General features: G+C 43.5%; 2 protein-coding genes across 3 annotated transcripts in view; one reads left to right on the top strand and one right to left on the bottom strand.

Annotated features, from left to right (window-relative positions):
- Positions 1-15,365, top strand: part of LOC129810556 (xenotropic and polytropic retrovirus receptor 1 homolog) — a 99,146-nt gene extending 83,781 nt beyond the window's left edge. Inside the window, exons 11-15 of the mRNA XM_055861166.1 lie at positions 195-389; positions 10,231-10,397; positions 10,491-10,630; positions 10,758-10,979; positions 11,119-15,365. Coding sequence (XP_055717141.1) covers positions 195-389; positions 10,231-10,397; positions 10,491-10,630; positions 10,758-10,979; positions 11,119-11,179 — 785 coding nt within the window. The 3' untranslated portion in view covers positions 11,180-15,365. The remainder of the gene's footprint in view (positions 1-194; positions 390-10,230; positions 10,398-10,490; positions 10,631-10,757; positions 10,980-11,118) is intronic.
- A 1,690-nt stretch (positions 15,366-17,055) lies between these two features.
- LOC129810555 (paired amphipathic helix protein Sin3b-like) lies at positions 17,056-26,416 on the bottom strand. 2 transcript variants are annotated; one of them, XM_055861165.1, is made up of 19 exons: positions 26,070-26,416; positions 24,877-24,983; positions 24,393-24,546; positions 23,779-24,138; positions 23,456-23,608; positions 23,214-23,336; positions 23,039-23,128; positions 22,804-22,922; positions 22,419-22,632; positions 21,842-21,958; positions 21,445-21,683; positions 21,148-21,331; positions 20,318-21,056; positions 20,012-20,181; positions 19,655-19,828; positions 19,306-19,398; positions 18,897-18,991; positions 18,349-18,547; positions 17,056-18,054 (listed from the first exon to the last, which is right to left on the bottom strand). In XM_055861165.1, the coding sequence occupies exons 1-19, from the start codon at positions 26,175-26,177 to the stop codon at positions 17,824-17,826; spliced, it is 3,669 nt and encodes a 1,222-aa protein (XP_055717140.1). In that variant the 5' UTR covers positions 26,178-26,416; the 3' UTR covers positions 17,056-17,823. The 2 variants fall into 2 exon arrangements, with proteins under 2 accessions (XP_055717140.1, XP_055717139.1); XM_055861164.1 differs by having other exon boundaries at positions 23,800-24,138; positions 26,070-26,278.
- Positions 26,417-26,792: the final 376 nt, after the last annotated feature.

The following is a 26,792-nucleotide window of genomic DNA, read 5'->3' as shown; positions in this document are numbered from 1 at the left end:
ACAAATGATCTTGAGCTGTCTCTCAGTGAGTCCAACAAACCCATTCCATTCTAACAGAACAGTTCAAAAGGTCAAGCTACAGTATAAGAATGGTTGATACCAAAACCATATACATAATGAAAATATGGCTGTGTTTGATAAATGTTTGAATGTTTTGGTTGTTAAAATGTAATTTTCTCCCCCATTCCCACTAGGTGATTACACATGCCACAGTTACTCCTATGGTCTCCGTGCCATCATCCAGTGTCTGCCTGCTTGGTTCCGTTTCGTGCAGTGCCTCCGTCGGTACCGAGACACCAAGCGAGCTTTCCCTCACCTGGTCAACGCTGGCAAATACTCCACCACCTTCTTTGTGGTCACCTTCGCTGCACTCTACAGCACCCACAAAGGTAAGGAGACACACCTAGCTTTTTGAGCCAGTTGGACAGGAAGGGGAGGATCATGGGAAGTGGAGTACCAGCAGAGTTGTCATTGAGCTGTGGTCTGACAACAGACCATTGTTTTGCTGTGATGGGAGGGCGATGTCAGGCTGAATGCTGAAGCTCAGGGCATCACAAGCTGTATGAAGACAATGAAAGCAGAGCAGACCTTGAGTGCAAATGGTTTGCCACTGGAAGATGTCAAGCCTGGATTTCTCTCTGTTTGTCAATGCCTCATTATAATGGAAATGAAAAAGTACAAAAGCGCAGCATGGTATAAACAAGGTTTAGCAGAGAGAGAGAGAGAGAGAGAGAGAGAGAGAGAGAGAGAGGAGAGAGAGAGAGAGAGAGAGAGAGAGAGAGAGAGAGAGAGAGAGAGAGAGAGAGAGAGAGAGAGAGAGAGAGAGAGAGAGAGAGAGAGAGAGAGAGAGAGAGAGAGAGAGAGAGAGAGAGAGAGGAGGAGAGAGGAGAGAGAGAGAGAGAGAGAGAGGAGAGAGAGAGAGAGAGAGAGAGAGAGAGAGAGAGAGGAGAGAGAGAGAGAGAGAGAGAGAGAGAGAGAGAGAGAGAGAGAGAGGCTTGTCATTCTCCAGCTCCACAATTAGCCGCTGATTAATCTGGTTCAGAAGTGTTATCACAAAAGAGGACATAGACATGGCCCTCAGTCTCCAAATGTATCCCTTCAATATTCTGCCTTTGTGCATATCTTGGCTGCATAGATGTTTGTCCAAGTGGATCATTTCAAAGCAGTTTGCTAAGCGGTTTTTGCCATTTCATTATTTATATGCTCGTCCATCAACAGTTATATATTTATTTGTGCAAATGCCAGCTTTTAAACTTTCGCTCAACCTTTGAAAATGTTAAATGTTACTGCACAGCATGATTTTTGCTTCATTTTTCTTTATACATTTAAATCAATGTTTGTGTTTCTTCTGTAACCTGACTCTCCAATTGGCTGACAGTTTGGAGGCAGTGAGGAGGTTTTAGGTTCTTAGGAAATGAATCCATTAAGGCTTTTTCCTCCTCCAGTCAGTCGGTCCATTCCTCTAGTCTTCAGCCCTGTGGACCCTGGACTAATGAGCCCTCTTCATTTCATATGCTGTGTGAAGACCTGTTTCATCCCCCCCCCCCCTTTTTAACAGAGAGGTAGAGTCGGGGGCGTTAAGTGAGAAGGGATGGAGGGAATATCCAGACTACCATACCCACTTAACCCACAGTCTTTCAACTGCGTTGGCATGGCTACCAAATTTAGAATTTACAAAAAGTGTATGCACAGGGTTTCCATAGATATTTGAAGTATGTTCTTCATAGTCATTAGAATCTAAAAGAGATGCATATGGGTTAGACTATTAAAAATATGAAAATACTTATCAAATTGTCCAGTCCATTGCTCTTTATTGTTGCTAGACTCAGTCTGAGTCACAATATACAGTATATGTTGGTATGTCTGCTGTATGGGCCTATCGACTGAAGTCTAGCCAGATGTGAATGTGGAGGTGAGGTGCATCTTGGCCACAGAGTTTGACAGTTCTGTTGTGACATACAGTAGATGGGATAGATAAATGAGGCCTGGACCCAGTGGACCGGAGCCTAGCACCTAAATTACAGAGCATCTGTTTCATAAGCAGAACAGCGCCGCACAGCACACATGATGATCATCGCTCAGTATTGAATCATGTTCATGCCGGGCACAGCAGTAGGAAATCAGCATAAGAAATGTTGGCAGGGCTCCCAGGTTGTGTATGGATATATCACCTTCATTATACATCCAAGTAGTGCTTTGTTGCTACCTCATGACCTCATTGATTCCAGTATTACACCAATACCACAGAGAATTGTGCTATATTCACATTACAATAAATGTATAATAATGCAAAAGGGACTCAATGCAGAGGCTAAATTGTACCCTCCTACTAGGTTTTACGATATAGTAAAGGAGTTGGATTCATTTGAATGCAGGTTAAAGACTGAAGTTGTGCAGATACAGTTTTGGCAGTCCTGTGAATAGATGATTACAGTAATAATAATCTATAATTAAATCAAAGACCGATGCTGTGTATGTTGTCCCAGCTGATGTTCCGGGAAATGTAGAAAAAGGACGAAGGGATTTCCTGACTTTAGAGTTTAGAGTCCCCAGACCCACAGGATATTGAGCCTGACAGTATGGCAAAATACTTTATTCAGTATCAATATGGCATCTGCTCTTGTACAGTAGTAGCTTCATTTAATTAAAATCAAATGTTACTCGACACTTGCTTCGTAAACAAAAGGTGTAGACTAACAGTGAAATGCTTACTTACAGGCCCTTCCCAAAAATGCAGAGACCAAAATTTTAGAAATAATAGAAAAGTAGAGCAAGTAATAATAAAAGTAATAATAAATACTCAATGAGTAACGATAACTTGGCTACATATACAGGATACCAGTATCAAGTAGATGTGCAGGGGTACTGTTACGCTCGCTAGATGAATTAGACCAAGGCGCAGCGTGGTAAGCGTACATCTTTCTTTATTTAGATGAACACCAAAAGATAAACAAACGTAACGTTCTGCAGGCTACACAGTAACTGTACAAAAACAAGATCCCACAAACTCAGGTGGAAAACAGGTTGCCTAAGTATGATCCCCAATCAGAGACAACGATAGACAGCTGCCTCTGATTGGGAACCATACCCGGCCAACAAAGAAATAGACAAACTAGAATGCCCACCCAAATCACACCCTGACCTAACCAAATAGAGAAATAAAAAGGCTCTCTAAGGTCAGAGCGTGACAGGTACGAGGTAATTGAGGTAGATATGTACATATAACTAGGAATAAAGTGACAGATAACAAACAGTAGCAGCAGCGTATGTAAGTGCAAAAAAGGTCAATGCAGATAGTCCAGACAGCTATTTGGTTAACTATTTAACTGACTATTTAGCAGTGTTATGGCTTGAGGGTATTTTTATTTATTTCACCTTTATTTAACCAGGTAGGCTAGTTGAAAACAAGTTCTCATTTACAACTGGGTAGAAGCTGTTCAGGATCCTGTTGGTTCCAGAGTAGACTTGGTGCGTCGGGATCGCTTGCCGGGCAGTAGCAGAGAGAACTATGACTTGGGTGGCTGGAGTCTTTGACAGTTTTTGGGTCCTTCCTCTGACACCACCTAGCATAGGTCCTGGATGGTAGGGAGTGGCCCCAGTGATGTACTGTATGCACTACCTTCTGTAGCACCTTGCGGTCGAATGCCAAGCAGTTGTCATACACAGTGGTGATACAGCCAGTCAAGATGCTCTCAATGGTGCAGCTATAGAACTTTTTTAGGATCTGAGGGCCCATGCCAAATCTTTTCAGCCTCCTGAGAGGGAAGAAGCATTGCTGTGCCTTCTTTACATCTGTGTTGGTGTGTGTGGACCATGATAGATCCTTCGCTGGTCAACACATGCTCTGAGTACGTGTCCTTGTAATCCGTCTGGCCCTGCGGCCTTGTGAATGTTAACCTGTTTAAAGTTCTTACTCACATCGGTTATGGAGAGCGTGATCACACAGTCGCCCGGAACAGCTGATGCTTTCATGCATGGTTCACTGTTGCTTGAATCGAAGAGAGTATAGAAGGCATTTAGCTTGTCTGGTAGGCTCGCGTCACTGGGCAGGTCGTGGCTGGGTTTCCCTTTGTAATAATCATTTGTAAGCCCTGCCTCATCCGACGAGTGTCGGAGCTGGTGTAGTAGGAATCAATCTAAGTCCTGTATTGATGCTTTGCCTGTTTAATGGTTGGAATATGTACGTACGGTCACTCTGGGGACGACGTCGTCGATGCACTTATTAATGAAGCCGGTGACTGATGTGGTGAACTCCTCAATGCCATCGGATGAAACCTGGAAAATATTCCAGTCTGTGCTAGCAAAACAGTCCTGTAGCTTAGCATCCACTTCATCGGACCACTTCCGTATTGAGCGCGTCACTTGTACTTACTGTTTGAGTTTTTGCTTTAAAGCAGGAATCAGGAGGATAGAGTTATGGTCAGGTTTGACAAATGGAGAGCGAGGGAGAGCTTTGTACGTGTCTCTGTGTGTGAAGTAAAGGTGATCTAGAGATTTTTTGCCTCTTGTTGCACATGTGACAATACATTTGTTTTCCTGCATCAAAATTACAGGCCACTAGGAGTGCCGCCTCTGGATTAGCATTGTCTTGTTTACTTATGACCCTATACAGCTCGTTGAGTGTGGTCTTAGTGCCAGCATCAGTTTGTGGTGGAACATAGACAGCTACTCTCTTGGTAAATAGTGAGGTCTACAGCTTATCATGAGTTACTCTAATTCAGAAGAGCAGAACCTCAAGACTTCCTTAATATTAGAGATCGCGCATAAGCTGTTGTTAACAAAGATACACACACCTCCTTCCTTGAACTTACCCGACGCTGCCAGTGTGTCCTGTTGATGCATAGAAAAAACTGCTAGATGTATATTATCAATGTCCTTGTTTAGCCACTACTCTGTGAAACATAGGATATAACAGTTGTTCAGGTCCCGTTGATAGGAAAGTCTTGAACGGAACTCGTTTGTTCTCCAGTGATTGATTCATCAGGGTGCCCGCACGTCGGCCTCTCTTAAGCCGCCCTTTTCATTTCCAACGCTCAGAGATTATGGCCTGGTCTGGGGTGAGCAGTATGTCCTTTGCCTCTGACTCTTTGAAGTAGAAATCTTCATCCAAATCGAGGTTATTAATCGCTTTTCTGATGTCCAGATACTCTTAACAGCCATAGGAAACGATGGTGGAAACATTATGTACAACAACAGTTAATTAAGATCAGCGCGAAAAACATAAAATAGCAGAATTGGTCTGGTGGGAAAGACAATGATTGGCCGATAGAGTGTGGGTGGGACAATGGATCAGGTAGAAGACATGGACTAGGTGAGAGACAGAGGGAAAATGTTCCTAAGACTAAAAATATATTAATATGAAAAAAAGTGTTAACGCTAAAGAGGAATAATAGACCTGCTGAGTAGGTGAGAGTAAAACGACAATGAAGATGAAAGAAAAAGTTGAACTCATGTGAAGGATCATCAGATATAAGAGGAGAAAGGAGAGGAGGGAGGGAGGGAGGGGTGGATGGAAAAGAGGGATGGCAGCAGTGGAAGAGGGGAAGAGGATGGACTTGCTCGAGGAGAGTGAGCTGTAATAACCTTCCTGCGGCGAAACACATCTCTGGCGGATGCTGCTGGAATAGAGATGAGACTCAGGGCCAGGCCATGGCTTGCTGACTGAGTAGGATTTAGTTGACTATGGACACACAGAGCTGCCAGAACCACTGCATAGGAAAGAGCTCAAAGTTCTAACACTCCCCAAACCAACTAACAGGGTCATGATACCCACTGAACTCTGCCTCAACCCTGTTACAAAAACACTATCTCTCTGGGACATGCTGCCTATTATGATCAAGCATCATATTCAGTTGCAGGTTGAGTTGAGATATAACTACCGGTATCTGTAATGTAAATCCATATCAATAGAAATTATACTCCAACCAGGCAGGTACTAATATCACTACACAGACTCACTATCTCATGACCAATCAGCCATGTGAATTCAACACGAGGCCACTTTCCCTGAATCAATAACCTTTGTTTGTCTTGCTAGGTCTCAGTGTCTGATTGGATAGGCTCTGTGAGGAGAGGGGGGTGGTGAAAGTGATGGGGCAGGCAGGTAATAGATTCTTTATCACCTGAACAGCAGTACAAGACAGCCCAGGCAGCACCGCAGCAGATAACAACCCAAAGACAGATGATTGCTTTTCCCGGGTTCCCAGGTGCTTATTATTACCTTCAATAGGAGGCCTGTCCTGAGCCTGTCATGGCAACGTCCCACTCTTAAATGTCTTTTAACCGCTTAGGCGCCTGCTAGACACAAACATTTAGTGAGCGTGACAGAAGCAAGTGACCGCCGTTACCCTCTATTGCGCTCCAGATCAATGACTAGCCACCGACACTAGACTAGACCCTGATGGACATCAGTCCTACAGAGCCCTTGAGGCCAACCAGAAAGGCTTAGTGATGGACGAGTGGTATCTTATGTGATCATATTCAAAGTTTTTTGATTTCAGATCTATCATATCAAATCAAGTGAAATTGTATTGGTCGCATACACAGATTTGCAGATGTTATCGCAGGTGCAGCTAAATGCTTGTGTGTCTAGCTACAACAGTGCAGTAATACCTAGCAATAATACAATTTAAATAAACAATGTAAACATAATCCAGATATTTTTTTCAATACATTTCAGGACTAGCAATGTCACGGACTGGAATATATATGTATATGTATATCATCAATCTACACACAATACCCCATAATGACAAAGCGAAAACAGTTTTTAAGAAATGTTTGCACATTCAGAAGAACAAAAACAGAAATGCCTTATTTACATAAGTATTCAGACCCTTTTCTATGAGGTCAGGTGCATCCTGTTTCCGTTGATCATACTTGAGATGTTTCTACAACTTGATTGGAGTCCACCTGTGGTACATTCAATTGATTGGACATGATTTGGAAAGGCAAATGCCTGTCTATATAGGGTCCCACAGTTGACAGTGCATGTCAGAGCAAAAAAGTAATGAGGTCGAAGGAATTGTCCATAGAGCTCCGACACAGGATACCAAAATATTTCTGCAGCATTGAAGATCCCCAAGAACACAGTGGCCTCCATCATTCATAAATGGAAGAAGTTTGGAAATACCAAGACTCTTCCTAGGGCTGGCCACCCAGCCAAACAGAGCAATCGGGGGAGAAGGGCCTTGGTCAGAGAGGTGACCAAGAACCCGATGGTCACTCTGGCAAAGCTCAAGAGTTCCTCTGTGGAGATAGGAGAAGCTTCCAGAAGGACAACCATCTCTGCAGCACTCCACTAACCAGGCCTTATGGTAGAGTGGCCAGACGGAAGCCACTCGTCAGTAAAAGGCACATAACAACCTGCTTGGAGTTTGCCAAAATCCCCCTAAAGGACTCTCAGACCATGAGAAACAAGATTATCTGGTCTGATGAAATCAATGGTCTGATGAAACCAACTATTTGGCCTGAATGCCAAGCGTCACATCTGGAGGAAAACTGGCACCATCCCTACGGTGAAGCATCGTGGTGGCAGCATCATGCTGTGTGGATGTTTTTCATCGGCAGGGACTGCGAGACTAGTCAGGATTGAGGGAAAGATGAACGGAGCAAAGTACAGAGAGATCCTTAATGAAAACCTGCTCCAGAACATTCAGAATGTTCAGGGGTGAAGGTTCACCTTCCTACAGGACAACGACCCTAAGCACACAGCCAAGACAAAGCAGGAGTGGCTTCTGGGCAAGTCTCTGAATGTCTTTCAGTAGCCCAGCCAGATCCCGGACTTGATCCCGATCGAACATCTCTGGAGAGACCTGAAAATAGCTGTGCAGCGACGATCCACATCCAACCTGACAGAGCTTGAGAGGATCTGCAGAGAAGAATGGGAGAAACTCCCTAAATACAGGTATGCCAAGCTTGTAGTGTCATAACCAATAAGACTTGAGTCTGTAATTGCTGCCAAATGTGATTCAACAAAGTACTGAGTAAAGGGTCTGAATACTTATGTAAATGTGATATTTCCAGGTTTTTATTGTTATAAATTACAAACATTTCTAAAAACCTGTTTTCACTTTGTCATTTCGCTTGGTCATTTCTCAGTTTCTCGCTCCCAGCTTTGAGGCACCTGTACAATCTATCTGTATCTGTAATTGTTTGTTGATGCAGTAGTTTGGTGGTGTTAGGATGCTCCAGTTTTCCTTCATTCCGGATTTACACATTTTGGGACACAAGTTTGTCCTGCAAACTTTAATGAGTATGTAATGTATAATGTATGTAATCCCAACTGCCTGCTGTGAACATATCAAAAATACTTTTTTAAAGGAGACATTTAAGTTTGAGGGATAAATCTCATCAGGAAATATTTATAATATTAGTAATATTGTGTTAATGCGAGGACACGGTACTAGATGAGGTAGCCTGATGCAGAACCCACTGTAGAGTGAGAGCAGGGCTAGAGGGACCAATGTAATTCTCTGTGAAAAATGTCCCCTGTTACTTTCCTGGCGCCCTGGTGGCAGTATGTGGGAGGCATTGGTCATGACGGTTGGCACTGTCCCTGTCTCAGCCCTGCTGGAGTCTGTGTGTGGTCAGGTCAGACTGTGTATCTGACAGTCTGTCAGTGCACACACAACCATGCATGCACACCCTGGAGCGTCGTCTCTTGGACCAACAGGCTCCGAGACAGATTCTACCCCCAAGCCATAAGACTGCTAAATAGCCATGAGACTGCTAAATAGTTAATTAAATGGTTACCCAGGCTATCTGAATTGACTCTATTTTGTACTGACTCTATGCACACTCACAAGACTATATATACACACTGTATGTACACTCCCTCACACACACTAGACTGTCACTCACCACAAAACCCACACACATTCACATACACTACATATGAACACAAACACATAACACACACACACGCATACAGACACAACACATCCCCAAACACACACACACACACTTTCACACTCATCATAGGCTGCAGCTACTCTGTTCTTATTTTACTCTTGTTATTATCTATACTGATGCCTAGTCACTTTACTCTGCCTTATGCACATATATCTACCTCTAATACCCCGTGCCCCTGCACATTGATCTGGTACTGGGACAGGACTCCCTGTATGTATCTTCATTCTTCTGTATTTTATTCCTCTTGTGTAACCATTTGTAGTTTTATTATAATGTTTTAACTCTGCATTATTGGGAAGGAGTCATAAGCAAGCATTTCACGGTAAAGTCGACACCCGTTGTATTCGGTCATGTGACAAATAAAATGTGATTTTTGACACCCTACACACACACACGCACACGCACGCACGCACACACGCGCGCTGTTACTTACTGGTCATATTCCTTCATGGGGAAAAATAACAATACAACAGACTATTCTAAGATGCACAGTAGACTTACCCAGGGGATTCACCATAGTCATTTTCAGTTCAGTCAGAACTCTCTACCTGGGTAAAGGAGGCTGGTGTGAATCGTTGGGTGTGAATAGTTGTCATAAGAGTGGTTGCGTCACATTGCGTGACGTGTCTTCCAGGCCTGGGTGTCCTGTTGGTGTGTGAGTCTCTCAGTGTCAGGCCACACTGTTCTGTCACAGCGGGGGAGAGCCCAGAGCCCAGAGCCCAGAGCCCAGAGCCCAGAGCCCAGAGCCCAGAGCCCAGGCAGACCAGACTAGAATACCTCAGTCATCAATAATCCCCCAGGCATTCAGGCTGTCGCTGGAGCAGCATGGGAGTCTGGCCCAGTCAAAATACACAGCTATGACACAGGGAAATCAACATGACACTACTGCAGAGCTGGTTACCACTACAAATTCTAACTGGCATGATGTCAATGTTCAAGACGAAATAAGAACATAATAAATATACTTTTTATTAGTAGTGAATTGCCAAACTGAAGGACACATCAACATGTTGTTTCAAGAGCCTCTGAATAGTTTACTAAGAATTAGCATGACATTTTCCATCCATGGTAACCTGTCTCAGTAAATGTAATACTTATGGTAGAAGTTCTCCCTCTGGTGGGGATAGTGAAGACCAGAGACAAACGTTTATGCACAAGCTGCTGTCTCTGTCCGCAGTTCAAAGCAGGCAACTTATGTCTTATTCTTAATTATCAAGGTATATGCACACAGATTGGGCAAAATGTATTTATTTATTTTATTTAACTACCGGTATACAGACTAATGATGGACTCATTGCTTTGTGTTGTGCTTCCCAGAACAAAAGCATTCCGACGCAGACATGTTCTTCTACCTGCTGATGGTGTTCTCAGCCGTCAGCTCCCTGTACACTCTGATCTGGGACCTGAAGATGGACTGGGGCCTGTTTGACCGTGGAGCAGGGGAGAACACCTTCCTTAGGGAGGAGATTGTCTACCCACAGAAAGTGAGCATCACACACACATAACCTGCATAAACACACACAGCACGGCACACACACACTCGTCCTCTGACCTGACTTCTCCGTTCTATTTTCCAGGCGTACTACTACTGTGCCATCATAGAGGACGTGATCCTGCGTTTTGCCTGGACCATCCAGATCTCCCTCACCACCATGACCAACATCCCCTCTGTGGGAGACATCGTGGCCACCGTTCTGGCTCCTCTAGAGGTGTTCAGGTGGGTTACAGTATCACAGAGCTGGCCAGACTACTTCTCTCTCTGTCTCTCTGCCCCCCCTCCCTCTCTTTCTCTCGTTCTCTCTCTCTGCTCATTATGTTATACCTCATTCTGTATCCACACACAGGCGTTTTGTCTGGAACTTCTTCCGTCTGGAGAATGAGCACCTGAATAATTGTGGTGAGTTCCGTGCCGTGAGGGACATCTCGGTGGCTCCGCTGAACGCTGACGACCAGACGCTGCTGGAGCAGATGATGGACCAGGAGGACGGAGTCAGGAACCGTCAGGGCAAGAAGAGCTGGAAACGCAGCTACAGCCTGTCCCTGCGGCGCCCCCTGCTGTCCTCTCAGTAAGAACCTCCTCACACACACAGACACACACACACACCAAAAATACACATAACTTATGGCCACATGGCCAGGAATTGGTATATGTTAGCCTTGTGTTTGTCTGACAGTATCCATGTGTCTGTTCCTTCTCTCATCCAGATCATCCAAGAAGGACACCAAGGTGTTGATAGAGGATACGGATGATGAGGCCTTCAGCTGAGCCCAAAGCACCAGCTCTACAACCCCAGTGATCACTCCATCACAGAGCTGCCTCACACACACCACACACGCACACACACACACATACACACACACACAGGCAGACACAGGCAGACACAGATAGACACACAGGCAGACACAGATAGACACACAGGCAGACACAGATAGACACGAAGGCAGACACAGAGACACGCAGGCAGACACAAACATACACACTAATACATACAGACAAACAGATTAATTTATTCAAGCACAATCTCAGTATATGATATTGGTATAGATGAGATGGGATTACACACACACACACACACACACACACACACACACACACACACACACACACACACACACACACACACACACACACACACACACACACACACACACACACACACACACACACACACACACACACACACACACACACACACACACACACACACACACAAACACAGAGTTTTGAGTTATTCAGACAAAGAGGGATACACACAGGAACATATTTGGAAAACCCACCAAGCACGGGGAGTTTCCTATGAGTACTTTTATTTTTTAACAGACTTTATGTTGATACTTTTTATTTGTATATTTGTTTTTGTAGTTCTTTGCCATTTTTGGAGATGTATTAGAGAACAAACGACTGTTTACATGCATTTATTATATTAGGATCAACAGGGAGAAGAAATATTTATCAAAAAGACTAATAATAATAACAAGCCTGAGCATGGACTCTGGATCGCAACATTTACCACAGCATATCAACAACATCAAATGGTTTCAACCTGTTGCTTCTTTTTCTACTCCATTTACTGGGTTCCACTTACTGGGTTGATTTTGTTTATTGAGTTGTAATAATAAAGTCTGTGTAAAACCCTGGCGGCACTTGCAGGAAAAGTGCATTTAATACAAACAAACAAAAACAACTTGTACAAAAATATAATTTAAACACATTTTAGTCTGTGAAAGTTGCTTTGTATATTTGTTCATGTGCACTATTATGTACTCCATGTATTATTTAGAATAATGAGAATAGCTCAAGCATCTGTGCAATGATATGTATGTGTTTCTCAATGGTGGGAATGTTGAATTAGACTTGTGCCATGTTTTCTAAAAGCTATTGTTTCCCCTCTTGTCCTGTGTAGAAGACTAAGAACACTTCAGGTGGCTCATTCTCCCTCTCATATAAACTTTTCCCACAGATCAGTTAGCCAGCCCATGTTACAACTTCAAAGTTTTGCAAAAACAAACAAATCAATTATCTAATTAGCTTAGTTCAAGTGCTCTACATGTTCATAACTGCACTTTGCTTTTCTGCTAAAGCGTTATTTTAATGAATGTTGTTCACTGGCGTAGCATCAATCTAGCTAGCCTGAGAAGAATAGTCTGTTTGTTCTACTGTGCAGCTGAGTTGAGATGTCTGAGAGTCTCGTGCATTTCTCTACCCTTTAAGAATACTATCCCATTCTCTCTTTTTATTGCTCAACAACTAAAACAGCACTGTGACCATTTTCGATTGCAGTGTTTTCTACTGATTGTGTGGGGCACTTTGTATTTTTCTGTTGTTCTGCTTTCTCAGAAGCAGTGGAGCGAGATCAACTGACAGTGATCAGGGGTTTTCACTGGGGTTCCTCTGACTGTAATACCGCCCAAGTAGGTCATGTGGCATCTTCACAGGATACTGATTTCGTCTGCTGAGATGGGTTTTCCATAGGAGGGATGCCCTGGCTAAACAGGAGATCCTCATCTGTCATGTCTGCTAGCACTTTCACAATCCAAATAACAGTCCACACCCTGATCTCTGTCATTTTTCCTCTGAAATATCTACGAACTTTACAACATAGCTGCTGCATCACCTCTTTTGAATATATGCATGCATGTGTCATGTACAGTATCATAGGCCCTGGGACTCTGCATGTGTCAGGGTTTTTAGTGGTAGGGTTTGTCAGGCCTGTTGACTAGAACAGGGACCAAGTGAGTGAGTCGTATACCTGCTGTGTCAAGTGATCTTTAATCCTGGAAAGACTTTGCTGTGAAACAGTAGTTCTCAGATCAGATAGCCGTGATTAAATAGGCCCGTCCTCCTTGGGCCGTAGGGCCTGCAGTATTTACTCTGTTGTTTAGGACTGGGTTAGCTCACAGTTTCAAGTCTCAGTGCCCAAAAATGATGTTGAAGGTGAGGTTGATTTCAATGATCAACTCATTCTACAGTACATGTCTGTTTCTCATGCTTTTATGGCAATGCACTCATCAACAAAACTCATGATTTTGCTTTAATGTATGTTGTTCCTTGATTAACATTGGTACTTTTTATTACTTGGTTTCGCCAAGAAAAAGAACCCCATGGAAATTGTTCAACTGACATCCATTGTTAGCGCTCTTTTTGTTTGTTCATTTTGTTACATGCATGCTTTACTTCTATCATTTTCAAGCACAATCTATCGGCTGTAACTTTGAAGCGGGTAAGCCCCTAAGTGTGTTGTTGACTGCTTTCTCCCCACTCCCTGTGTGTGACACCCTCTCTCTTTCACCCTGGGGCTCAACTGTGTTTACACAATGCAGTAGTTGATGTACAGTGTTGTGTTGATCAATCAGCATGAGCTTGTCTTTCCTTTCTCTTAGCTTTTCTTTATTATTTAGACTGTTGACGCGTCTAATGAGAAATGACAGTTGGGGTCCCAGGCAAAATATTTGTTTAAATTGCAAAGTTCATAGGCTACAAAATCTTGTAAATGTGTAATAGCACCATCAACAACAAGAAATACACACAATGTCGTGTGCCTTTGAGATAGATTTCTTCCATCACTGTGGTGATGATGCAGTTAGACATATGGCAATTATGGCTGTGCAATGAAGTCTGGTAGTGATAGAAACCACTATCACAAAACACACAATTCAATTATCTAACTACTGATTGTGTCCTCTTTATTGGAAGAATAGGTGCTTCCACTTTCTTCCCACACTCACTACAAATATGGAAAAGGCTAGTCAACCAGTCTTTCCACCAAAGAGCACCCTGCTGCAAGGTCACCTTTGGCATTTCAGTCCTTTTGAAGTGATGGAGCTCTTCTACCCTTCAAAACACACACAGATACACACACACTCTGTTTAATCTAGTCTAAAACTTGAACACTGTCATCTTTTGTCAGAGACCACAAACTTCTCCCTCCCAACTTCATGAGATTGTTCCAAGTATCACTCTGACAATTGTCTTGCCTGCATGCTGCTTTTGTTTTCCATTGTACATATCTGAATGATTGTTTTAATTATCTGGAGAATACAGATTATTCTAGCTGTACTGTTCATTCTTGATTACATTCATTGTTTTTCATTTAGCTTTAGAACAAGCAGTATTCCAGGTGTTGAGGAGCATTTTGATTGTTCACAATCCTGCATTATTTAAGTGTAAAACCTGTTGAATTGTGTTTGTTAAAAAAAGAAGAGAAAAAGTAGAAAGTGAACCTGGATTGTGATTGGCTGTATCTTGTTGGTGTTTCCATATTTTTTCCTGGCTCCCTCATCCTCAGGGTTTGCGTCCAGGGCTATTGGAGGGAGGGGACTAGAAGTTGACAACCCTCAGTCAAGTGAGTGATGACACTAACAAGATATTAATGGTTTCCTAAGATGTTACCTTGGAAGCGTTCTAATGCATATGACTGCTTAGCAGTTATTCACTAATTTATGTACAACTGAGCCATTTTTAATGTCAAGATATGGTTAGAAAGTGATAACCCTTTGACATTGAGGGTTACTTTGTATAGTTTTTTTCTAAGACCTGAATCATACGCAAGCCCTGACATCACATTTTCTCGTGAGTAATACCTCTCAATGATTTGTTGATCTTACTGCTTGCTAAATCCCATGTTATGTGCTTGATGTCTCTGCATCTTTACTTCCTTCTTGATGTTGTTGTACTCTTTCTAAAGTAGAAGACTAACGGTGTCTATAGTAACTACATGGATGTACTTTGAACGCGTTATGAAAACTGATAAAACGATCAGTTATGTGGTTGTGTTTTAAAAAGACAAGGAAATGTCTTACAATAGCCCTTTTACAGAGTAGATTGTAAATGTTGAGTGTATAACACTGTACTATGATGGTTTTAATGATGGTCTCATTTGTATTTCTGTATACACTTTGGTGATCCTGTCACATCTGGGTTTTATAAACCACGCATATTTTTTTAAACTGTCGCCCTGGCTCTGGCTTTTTTATTTTGTTCATTCCATAATAAAAATAGTGTTGTCTATACCAAGATTTCCTAATGTTGAACATACAGACATAGGTGAGGAATTTTGTTGGCAAATTCATTGGAATGAGAAGAAAAGCCACAATGTTGCACTTCCAAGTTCTGCAGGCCAACACAATCAAGTAAACAAATGATATGGGGGAGGTGTTGCTGTATATACAGTACCAGTCAAAGGTTTAGACACCCCTACTAATTTTTCTTTATTTTTACTATTTTCTACATTGTAGAATAATAATGAAGGCATCATAACTATGAAATAACACATATGGAATCATGTAGTAACCAAAAAAGTGTCAAAATCAAAATATATTTTAGATTCTTCAAAGTAGTCACCCTTTGCCTTGACAGTTTTGCACACTCTTGGCATTCTCTCAACCAGCTTCACCTGGAATACTTTTCCAACAGTCTTGAAGGAGTTCCCACATATGCTGAGCACTTGTTGGCTGCTTTTTCTTCGCTCTGCATTTCAACTAATCCCAAACCATCTCAATTGGGTTAAGGTCGGGTGATTTGACACAAGACGTCAGTCGTCCTTTGCTCTTCAAGCAAATGTCACCTTTTCCTCACTGATTATTGTGCAAATCTAAGTACCACTATTCATCAAAATCCACATTTTACTATTCATTTCATCTGATGCAGCACTCCATCACTCTCCTTCTTGGTCAAATGGCCCTTACACAGCCTGGAGGTGTTGGGTCATTGTCCTGTTAAAAAACAAATGATAGTTGGACTAAGACCAAACCAGAATACTGAAGTAGCCATGCTGGTTAAGTGTGCCTTAAATTCTAAAAAAATCAGTGTCACCAGCAAAAGACACCCACACCTCCTCTTCCATGCTTCACAGTGGGAACCACACACGCAGAGATAATCCGTTCATCTACTCTGCGTCTCACCAAGACAAGGCAATTGGAACCACAAATCTCAAATTTGACTCATCAGACCAAAGGATAGATTTCCACCGGTTTAATGTCCATTGCTCATGTTTCTTGGCCCAAACATGTCTTCTTATTGGTGTCCTTTATTTTTGTGAAATATTTTTTTTATTGAATATCCAAAACATGCAGTATAGTAATGGTTTCTTTGCAGCAATTCGACCATGAAGTCCTGATTCACGCAGCCTCTGTACAGTTGATGTTGAGATGTGTCTGTTACTTGAACTCGGAGGCATTTATTTGGCCTGCAATCTGAGGTGCAGTTAACTCTAATGAACTTATCCTCTGCAAAGGTCTTCCTTTCCTGTAGCGGTCTTCATGAGAGCCAGTTTCAGGTTTTTGCGACTGCACTTGAACTTTCAAAATTCTTGACATTTTCCGTATCGACTGACCTTAAAGTAATGATGGACTGTTATTTCTCTTTGCTTATTTGAGCTGTTCTTGCCATAATATGGAAATGGTCTTTTACCAAATAGGGCTATCTTCTGTTTACCACCCCTACCTTGTCACAACAACTGATTGGCTCAAACGCATTAAGGAAAGAAATTCCACAAGGAACACCTTTTAACTGAAATGCATTACAGGGGACTAACTCATGAAGCTGGTTGAGAGAATGCCAAGAGAAACCCTGGAATGAATAGGCGTGTCTAAACGTTTGACTGGTACTGTATATAAAATGTTAAAAAAGGCTTGTCCAGGCTGTTTAAGAAGTTCACAACTAGGTTGTTTATTCATGATAACTGATACAGGATAAATGTTATACATTATTTTTTTAACACTGATATTGTTTATTTTAGTATGCAAAATGACAAACCAAAGTAAAGATTTGAATATGATACATAATTCTGATGTTCCATAAAATGTACAAAGTTAAATCAATTGTGAGGACTTGTCACACTGGCAATCAATCATCCGTTTAGTCACAAGAAAAAGAAAAATGACCAGAAAAAAGTAAATATCAAGAATTGGCTGCCTGCAAAACACTAAGATCCATGTAATTTTACATTTTATCATATTCATGTAAATGCATATATAAAATGTGTACAGTTGTATATGCACATACAGTAATCAAATTACTGAAGTTGAACTTACTGTACAAAAGACATTGTGGAGCATGAAACACATTTCTAACCATTTCTCAGTACTTCAGTATAAACATATACAAAAACAAACAAAGGCCCTCTGGCTTCAGAAGCTAAAAACTACAATGGACTTTAAAAAAAGAGACATTCACATTTCTGAAACAAACATTTCTGAAACAAACAATGATTTTATTCTCACGTCCCTCTGCTTGCACTGCTGACTGTGTGAACAGAGAAGCAGCATGGGTGAATCGGATGAAGAGCTCCTGTGTCCACACTGGATCCCCCAATCTCAGTCTCAACACGTCTGCAAAGTCCACCTAGTCTCTCTCCGTGTGTGTAGTAGGTCAGGTGTGTGTGTGTGAGAGAGATTGTGTGGATCCAGCCTCTAGGGAGAGGGGGGTTTCCTACTGTAATGCACCTGGTATCTGTTGACAGGCAGGCCTTTGACCTGTGTGTTGAGGCAGGTGGTCTTGCAGGGGAGCATGTCTTCTTCCTCCTCACCCATCAGCCAGTCGTGGACCGAGCGATCGGCCGCCGGAGGCACGTGCTCTGCCAGCCAGCCCTGGTGCCACTTGTCAAAGCGCTCGTGCTGTTTCACAGCCACCCTGTGCTGGGACTGAGGGAGAGAGACGGGAAGAGTTAGGCCTAAAGACAGTGCTGGGACTAAGGGAGAGAGACGGGAAGAGTTAGTCAAACCTACAGACAGGGCTTGCTGCACCATTGTGGAAACAGTCTGGATGATAAGGTCTAGCTGATGCCAAAACAAGACACATAACATTAAATTAACTTGGAACCAGAATTTATGTCTGCCATCTAAAGCTATAAATCATTAAAGAGACAAGATATTCCTGCCTTAGCTGTTCTTCACCTCAAAACATAAACAGAGTAAGACATAAATACTAATAGCTACCTTCCTGGCTTTGACCAGCGCTCCCCGGCGGTACATGTAGTCCTCAGAGTTCATGACGAACACCATCTTGTGGGTGTTGAGTTTAAAGCGGCAGTCCAGACTGCCAGCACTCTCCACTCCCAGCTGCCTGTGCCACTCCCGTCTGCAGCGCATCGCCTCCACCTGCCGCACCTGCCAGCGTCTGAAGTGCCTCAGGTTCCTACACACAGAGACCCACACACGGTAGCACCGGGAAGCGGGGGACAGTCAGAGTATATCAGAAGGAAAATACTATGCCTCAGGATCAGACAGAGGACCACAGGGACAGCCATATTCAGATTCAAATCAGGGCCTGTGATACCAGGACTCATTTTGTGCATTACTGTTATGGCGGGCAGAAACCATCTGCACTCAAATACTTTTACGCAGTCATTAGTTAAGACAGTGAAATGACAAAATGTGAAAACACAAGAGAGGATTGCTATGTAACATCTAGGGAAATAATGTGGCTTCATACGATGGCCAATATATGGACATCACAACTAACGGTAATAGCATGAATCTCTTACCTGGGCAAAAATACAGGTTTGAAAAAGTAGCCTTCAGTCTGCGAGCAAAGCGTCGACTCTGTCCCTACAAACTGTTCCATATAGCTGGACAGGCACTGGACAGGGTAAGAGAAAATGTAATCAATATGGAAAAAAGCCAGGACATTAAAAAAACACTAAAACTGAGATCAAATAACAAAAAGGCCACAAACTCAGGGGTTTAATGATCATTTTACCTTGTATTGACTTTTGAAAGTGGGTGGGAGAACTAATAATGTTTACAATTTAATAACCTCAACCTGTGTTGTATAAACACAAGCTGCCCATCAAAATCTGAAGCAGCAAGTTGCCTTACAAGGTCAGTCTATGTTCATGTCCAAAGGGAATCCTGTGACATTCTATAGGTGCGACTGTCCATAGGATTCTTTACCTGCACATCCAGGGGATCATCAGCCTGGGCCTCCTCTGTGTCCAGCAGCTCAATGGTCAAGGTGACCTGGCCTTTGTTCTGAATGAACAACACCTACAAAGGCCACAGCAAGCCATTAAACATCAACGATTAACACTTATGACGGTTTCAGAATGCACAACATCTCTGTTCCAAAAAAGCAGCAGCTAAAGCCCTACACTAATGCTAGGAGGAAACGATTCCCTCTCAACCAAATAAAAAGACACACCCTCGGAGTCTCCCCATGCTCAAGCACACAATCAATAGAAAATCTCATCAAATATTCAAGGCTAAAAGGTTCAGCGTTTGTCTCCCCAGGGCAGGCCATTACCTTGAAGCAGTTCTCCTCAGCCATGACCCTCTCAGACTTCCACTGGTAGCTGGTCTCCCAGGCTGCTCTCACACACTGGGACGACAGGTTCCCCCCCGCTGCGCCCCTCTTCCTCTCAGCCAGGTACAGCTCAGCCACCTGTAGGCACACCTCGTCACTCACCAGGTGCTGCAGCTGCACAGAGACAGAGAAATGATATGTCAGCCCAAAGGAAGGAGAACCTACAGGCATTCAGAGAACAGTCAAACACATCAGGATCACAATGTTATTGAGGTAAAGCATGAATATGTAGTGAACGAATATGGATCTGGTTATGTAGAATGCAATCTGGCAGCTAAAGTAAGAGACAACCCTGACCTGTCTAATGGTATTCTGGATGAGCTTGTCGATGGTGAAACCGATGTAGGCGTGGATGGTGAACATCTCCCGCAGTGTGTCCTCATACTGCGTAGACTCCAGGTTCCCATCCAGAAGACTGCGCACCATGTCCAAAAACGCTGGGTAGTACTCCTCCAGTTCCACCTCACCTGTGGATCGAGTACAAAAAAAAACAAAAAAAAAACAAAGCCACCTTTAGCCCAATGTTCCCTCTCCCATACAGAGATACACTCACCAATGCGGAATACAAAATATTAAAAGACAAAATCTGAGAAGTTCTCTTACTTGGCTGTTTGAGGCGGAGCTCCATGGCCAGGTCGCTGGCCTTATCCCTGCGGCCCTCTGCCATCAGCAGCCTTTCACGGTTCTGCTCGGCCCGGTGCTCCAGCAGCTGCCGTTCTGCCTGCCGGTACACCCTCAGCAGCCGCTGGCACAGGGTCTGGTGCAGCCGCAGGAAGAAGTACCAGTTGTTGTTGACAAAGAATAGGTTGTAAACTCCGTCCAGCTCCTTCTGGTGCTCTGCCTCGGGGTCTCTCAGGTCAACCTTCTCCCCTCCTTCTGGGGCCAGGCTGTGAGAGGAGGCGCCACCCAGCTCCCCTGTCTGAGGAGAGGTGCAGCGCCGCCGCCTCGACTCCCCGTTCAGTTGCTGTTGTTGCTGCGGCTGGCCAACGGGTGCTGCCACTGCTCCTGTTATGCTGCTGCTACCACCACCACCTCCTCGGTCTCCTCGTTCCTCCACCTCGGCCTCCTCGTCCGTCCACTCCTCCGTCTCGCTGAGCTCGCCCCGGCGGGAGAAGAATAGATCAGGGACAAAGTGCTGGATGATGCGCTTGATATGGTCCTTGTCATCCTTGTGGATGGTGGGCTGTCGTTTGACGTGGTAGATGATGAGGGAGGCAGCATCCTCCAGGATCTGCTTGTCCTCATAGGTGAACACCATGTGTGGCTCGCTGACCACTGCCGCACTGCTCCCATCACGCCCCTGCTGGCCCACGCCCCCCTCCTCTGTGCTCTGCTCCTGACGCTGAGGGATACAGACGTGTTAGACACAGAGAGGAGATGTATCAGTTTATCAATACAAAGAAAGTAGACTGAATTGACATCGGAGTACTCACCTCATCATAAACACTTTCAATCTCATTGAGCAGGCTCTTGGATCGGAGGGCCTTCATGTCATTCTGCTTGAAGTTGACCCCCTGGTGGTCCAGGGACTTGAGGTAGGCCTTCTCATACTGCTCCCTCCAGATCTTGTTGAAGCCCTGCTGGGCTTCTCTCCACTCCTCCTCCTTTGCTTTCAATCTACAGACACAGCAGAGAAGACATGGAAGAATGAACACACAGCTAGATTCACATTAGCCAAGTATCTTAGTTTCACCCCTGGATGTGTGTGTGGTTTGTGTGTGCACCCTGACCTCTTGAGCACCACAGGCACAGCAGTAGCAGGGCTCCTCTTCAGACCCTCTATAATCTCAGGGGCCTTATCGCCATAGATACGGTAGACGGCTCGGCGCTGGATGACCTCAGAGGTGCCACCCAGACAGTCGTCCAGACGGAAGCGGTCCTGGTCCTCGGGCGACAGACGGGACAGCTTCTTCTGAACACTCTCCAGGACCCGGATGGTGGCTAGGTTTGTCTCCAGGACCACATCCAACTTGAGAAAACAGGAACATAACCATTAGCAATCGTTCTGGAACATGTTCATCTAAATGATTCTGCAGAACGATGCCCTGGGTAGATAAGGGAGAAAAGTCTGTTTGTATATAGTTGGTGGATGTAGTAATAGTAGTTCTGATATATCATCTTGCTTACTTCAAACCTTTCATCCTCACAGCGATGAAGCTGCTCCTCGTATGGGGTTTTCTTAGAGCTTGCAAACGTAGAGTCCTCTGACCACGAGGGGAAGGAAACCCAGGTGTCATTCAACACCTGGAAATGCAGGAAGTCAGGACTTTAACACCTATTTGGTTTCACTTTCAATAACCATACAATTAAGAATATTATCAAGCCAACCAGAAGCCATTAGTGTCTGGGAAAAATAATAATCACATGCTCAATTCTGATTAGTCGTTACCAATACCTTATCCTCACTATCTGACACAGATGTCAAGTTAAAAGCTCCAACTAAACATTGGTCAAGTTGAACTCTAAAAGAATGTGGGGGGGGAAATGACTAAGAATTGGCATGCACTGACAAACAAAACTTGTATGGGAGTAGGTTCACAGCTACTGGAGCAACAGTAATTCCTGTCAAGGCCAGATATCTAGCACTCAAGACAGAAAAAGGTTGTTTCCACTTACAGACTCAAAAAAAATTATGAACTTGGACTATAAATCAGTGCTGGAATGGCAAATCTTAAAAAACAGAACTTGTTTAATTTATGCAGACCTCTTTGCAGATGGCAGTGCGACCGCTGCACTTGGGCTGCTGGTAAGTCTTGGGTAGTGCTCTGTAGCTAGATCCCAGGCGCTTGCAAGATGCATAGTCAACCTCCCTGCCCCCACCCCCTTCCATGTAGCGGTCTGACAGGCCAGACATTGAATGAGAGAGCTCTTTGTCCCCCAGAAATGACTTGAACTGGGTATATAGCTCTGGAAACTTCCTGGAGGAAATAATGAACATGTACAAATAAACGAATGGCTCAAGAGGAGACTTGGCAAAACATACTGCCCTACAAAAATATCAGTATGCATTTATTTACTCCGGAAGACATCAGTGACTGTTCCCTTTGAAAGCTCCCCTGGTCCAATGCAAGCTCCCACAGTCCACTTACCCCAAAAAGGGGGTGACAAGCTGCAGCAGCTCTGCTCCCGAAACCACTTCCTGGTTAAACAAAGCAATGCAGCGGAGGAAGTTTTCATACACCTCCTGGCTCTTGAAGAAACGTCGGACCTGCAACGAATCAAAACATTATCGTCATTAGTGACCAAGGATTTCTTGATGTCTGTCAGAGCCAAAACATTATGGAATCATTCCAACACTGACACTTGTACTGTCTTGAGCATTACCTTGTCAAAAAAGGTGAACTCCCGCAAGACTCCATGCTTCCCAACTGAGGCAAAGGACTGGTCTTGGGAGCACGAAAACTTCATCTTTTTCTAAAATAACCAAACCATAACCAATCACATAGAGTAAAGGTCTAGGAAAATGCTAAAGCATATGAATGTGTGATTAAGTCCAAACCTTGAGCAGTGGCGTCATGTGCGGCAGCAGCATGGGCCTTGATCTCTTCTTGCTATGTTTGCTCATATCCTCATCCTCTGCCCTCTTCAGTTGGTCTTTCCCTGTCAGGGAGCTGCCAGTGAACTGAAAGAACACAGAACTGATAGTTCGATATAGCAACACAAATGGCACTGAAAATCAACTGATCAAACATAATGACCAATGACAGGTAACAATCTCAGAAAGAAGGGGAAAATACTAACCAATGATCTCTTAGCATCTGGTAAGAACTGTCCAAACTCAGCCAGTAAGTCCTCTTGGCCCTTGAAGAGGCTGGCCACTTTTGAGAAAACTTCATCCTCTGTCATCCCACTACTACTACGGCCCCGGCTCTCCTTGACATCAAGCTGCTCCTTCTGTAAACACAAAAACGGACCTTTGTTCCATCTGAGTAACTGTGATAGGATACACACTCATCTGCAACAATTTAAAGTGGCCTTGACCTAGATGCTAGCAAACAACTTCACTTTAAGAAGACATCAATCAAATGTGTTGTTTTCAATTGACAGAAAAACAAATCAATTACCATATTGATGACACAGTGTACCTGGTAAGTGTGTAGTATCTCAAGGAAGGATCTGTAGATCTCTGGATGGTCTAAGAAGCGGTTTTTGATCTTGTTGACATAGCTGATAGCACTGTCAAATTCTACTGGGCTGGGCTCCGAGGCAGGGGGGGACACCAAGGAGGACTGTGGCTGGGACTGGCTCTCTCTGCTGGGGAGTGGCAAGGACAGTCTACTGGGGGGCTCTGGGGGTCCAGAGGACGAGGAGATGCTTTCAGGCGATGCCACAGCTTCACTTTGGGCAGACCCAGCTTCAGCAACAGATGAGCCAGTGGCACTCACAGCAGGGCTTGCAATACTCTTCCCCTGGCTTGGGGAGACCTACCAAAGAAAAGGCGCACTCATGTTAAACATAAATTAACTTCACAACATGCATCTTAAGAGCACCTTCGTGTGTGACCATGTGGTCTGCTCTGGTGGAAAAGTTGTGTCAAACTCCACTTATATATAGGCCCACTACCAGTACTTTGTGTGGATATTGATTCATAAAACTGGGTTACACAACTTGTTGTGCAGAGGCAGCCAGTATTACGATTGTCTGGAAACGCAATCAATACACATTTATAGTGACCCACCTGGGCAGAGAAAGGTGACTGAAGGAAAACCACTCCATTCTTGGGAATCTCTATCCGATAGCCTGGGGGCAGGAAGGCATTGAATCCCAAGACAAGGTCGGGGTGTCCGTGGAAGAGCTGAGACACACGGTTTATAACACCTGGTGTGTCAATGCTATGAACGAGGAGAGAAAGACTTTTATAGGGACAGAGGACATGACCTTAAATGAGATGGCATTAAGAACATCTACTTTCAACACATTTCAGTTCCCCCCGCCCCACTCAGCCCTAACAAATGGTTAAAGTTTATTCACATGATTAAAGTTTTTTGCCCAAAAATATACTTTTAGTCCATTTTAATGGAAATCTCTTTGTATGGTATGTAATTGTTAGCCAGAAATGATTTGATATTAATATAAAAATGGCTGCATTGGGCCTTTAAGATAAGTGATTAACTTTAATAGTATAAAAATCTATCAAGAAATGGGAAAGGGAAATGCTATACCTTTGTGATTTAAATTCTTTCATTATGTCAAGAAATTTGTTGTATATTCCAGGGTCATTCCCAAATCGTATTTTCACTTGGTCCAGGTATGATAGAGCATCTTCAACCTGAGGGTAAAGATAATGGTGAGGCACCAAATGAAAATGCATTAGAGCAAATTTTTTTTTTCTCTCTCTCCATAAAATGCAAGAAATTAAGGGGCCCACTCCAGATTACCACCAGATCATCAACAACGAACATAGTGTGGTGTGTGTTATGTTATCACTGTTATTACACGTTCACAAACACAGTGGCAAACCAATCATGTTGCTCCTCAATGCAGTCATTAGCTGAATAACTTATGGCACGTCTTGACCATAACTCGTTTAGCTAGCTACCTTTCCAACTATCTACCAGTATTAATTTGCAGCTACACTTCAAATAATAGGCAGATAAAAAAAATCTTGCTCAGACTAGTTTAAATAGGCTTACTATACATGACATCGAAACACCTTTGTCTTTGATACATTAACGTAGCTCAAATCTGGCCAACTATGAAAACGTAAACTGTATGGTTAGCTAGCTAACAAAATCGATGGTTCTGTGTGCTTGGTGGAAAACAAGGAATACGCCTGAATAAACAATAACAAACGTTGGGGTTTTCTAAATATACCATGCTGTTCATAACCAAACAAGTGAAACGACGAGTATGTTTGCTATCTGTCGACCTCGGATTACAAACCAGCAAAGACAAGTCTCCCATTTTGTGCCAACAAACACCATCCCATTCTAGACAACGCACGTTTGACTTTGTTCTGCCTGGTAGTGTGGGCAGAGAAGGTGAACAAGGAACTTCGGATGTCCGAAGTTATCTGACAATCGAAACTAGGTAGCTTCTAGCTAGCCAAATCAACTTGCTAAATAACTAACGTTATGTCCTACTAGGCTGTATTTGGATGACCCAGTGACTCATTACTAAAATCGTGTTTAACGCCATTGAAGAACGCAAGTTAACTGGCGTTTGCTAACCTCCACTAAAGTACTGTGCATGCGACAACAAACGCCAACTAGCGTTATCTAACTAGTAACCTTCCAATCAGAACCCCTTATGATTAGCTAGTAAGCTAACTCGTTAGCATCGAGAGATGGCCAATTTCTGACGAACACAAAATGGTTCTGATGAAGACTTTTCCATTTTTGTTCGCGTCTCTTACCTTCAGTTTCTGAAAGTGTTGTTGTTGCACTTGTTTTTGTACAACATAGGCCTTGTCTTGAATTTGGTTTATTTGCTTCGTGTTGCTGTGTGCCTGAATTTTCGCCATTATCCCGGCGATAGTAGCCACTACTACTTGATAATAAGCTTCAGTATATGGTTGTTGGCTAGCCGACAAATCTTGCTCTTCGTCGGGAAACCAGCTAGCAACGCTTATTTGGCTAACATTAGCCAGCAAGCAAGAGGGAAAATCCAACCAGGTAACTTGGCTATGATGATAAGCTACTACTCGATTTGACTTTGATTGAACGCCATTATTGGTCCAACGGGTGACTACTACTGGTGCGCTATGTCAGAGTGAAGCCTCTTTTAAAACAAGCTTTGAGACAATGGTTGCTGATTATGTTATTTTAAATAAACGATTGACTGTCTCTTTAAATTCGGCGGCAGCTGTGCAGTCAGTCTTGCTCAATCTTGGCATCCGGAAGCACAGTTGATCAGTGCGCAGACGCATGGAGAAAGGGGTGGAGTCGGCTTCATAATGATGCGTTCATAACAAAGTGGGAAGGTGGTTATTACCAATTGGATGCATTCACGGTTCTTCAACTCGTTGAGAAATGCAGATTGGCTAATGGCCAACAAGCTACTTCAACCATAAACGAAAGGTACAGATATCATGCTTGTAAACAATTATGAGTTTTATGTTTTGTTACATTTAACTGCC

The sequence above is a fragment of the Salvelinus fontinalis genome, chromosome 14 (genome assembly GCF_029448725.1).
Source record: "Salvelinus fontinalis isolate EN_2023a chromosome 14, ASM2944872v1, whole genome shotgun sequence".
In the NCBI taxonomy this organism is placed as follows: domain Eukaryota; kingdom Metazoa; phylum Chordata; class Actinopteri; order Salmoniformes; family Salmonidae; genus Salvelinus; species Salvelinus fontinalis.
The sequence above is the reverse complement of the archived record's forward strand: the minus strand, read 5'-3'. Positions and strand labels throughout refer to the sequence as shown.

Coding starts and splice junctions, on each gene's coding strand:
- LOC129810555 (XM_055861165.1), bottom strand. CDS start 26,177: ATGGCGAAAATTCAGGCACACAGCAACACGAAGCAAATAAACCAAATT. Junction 23,609..23,778: donor TACACTGTGTCATCAATATG/GTAATTGATTTG, acceptor TTGTGTTTACAG/AAGGAGCAGCTTGATGTCAA. Junction 19,399..19,654: donor CTGAGGAGAACTGCTTCAAG/GTAATGGCCTGC, acceptor TGGCCTTTGTAG/GTGTTGTTCATTCAGAACAA.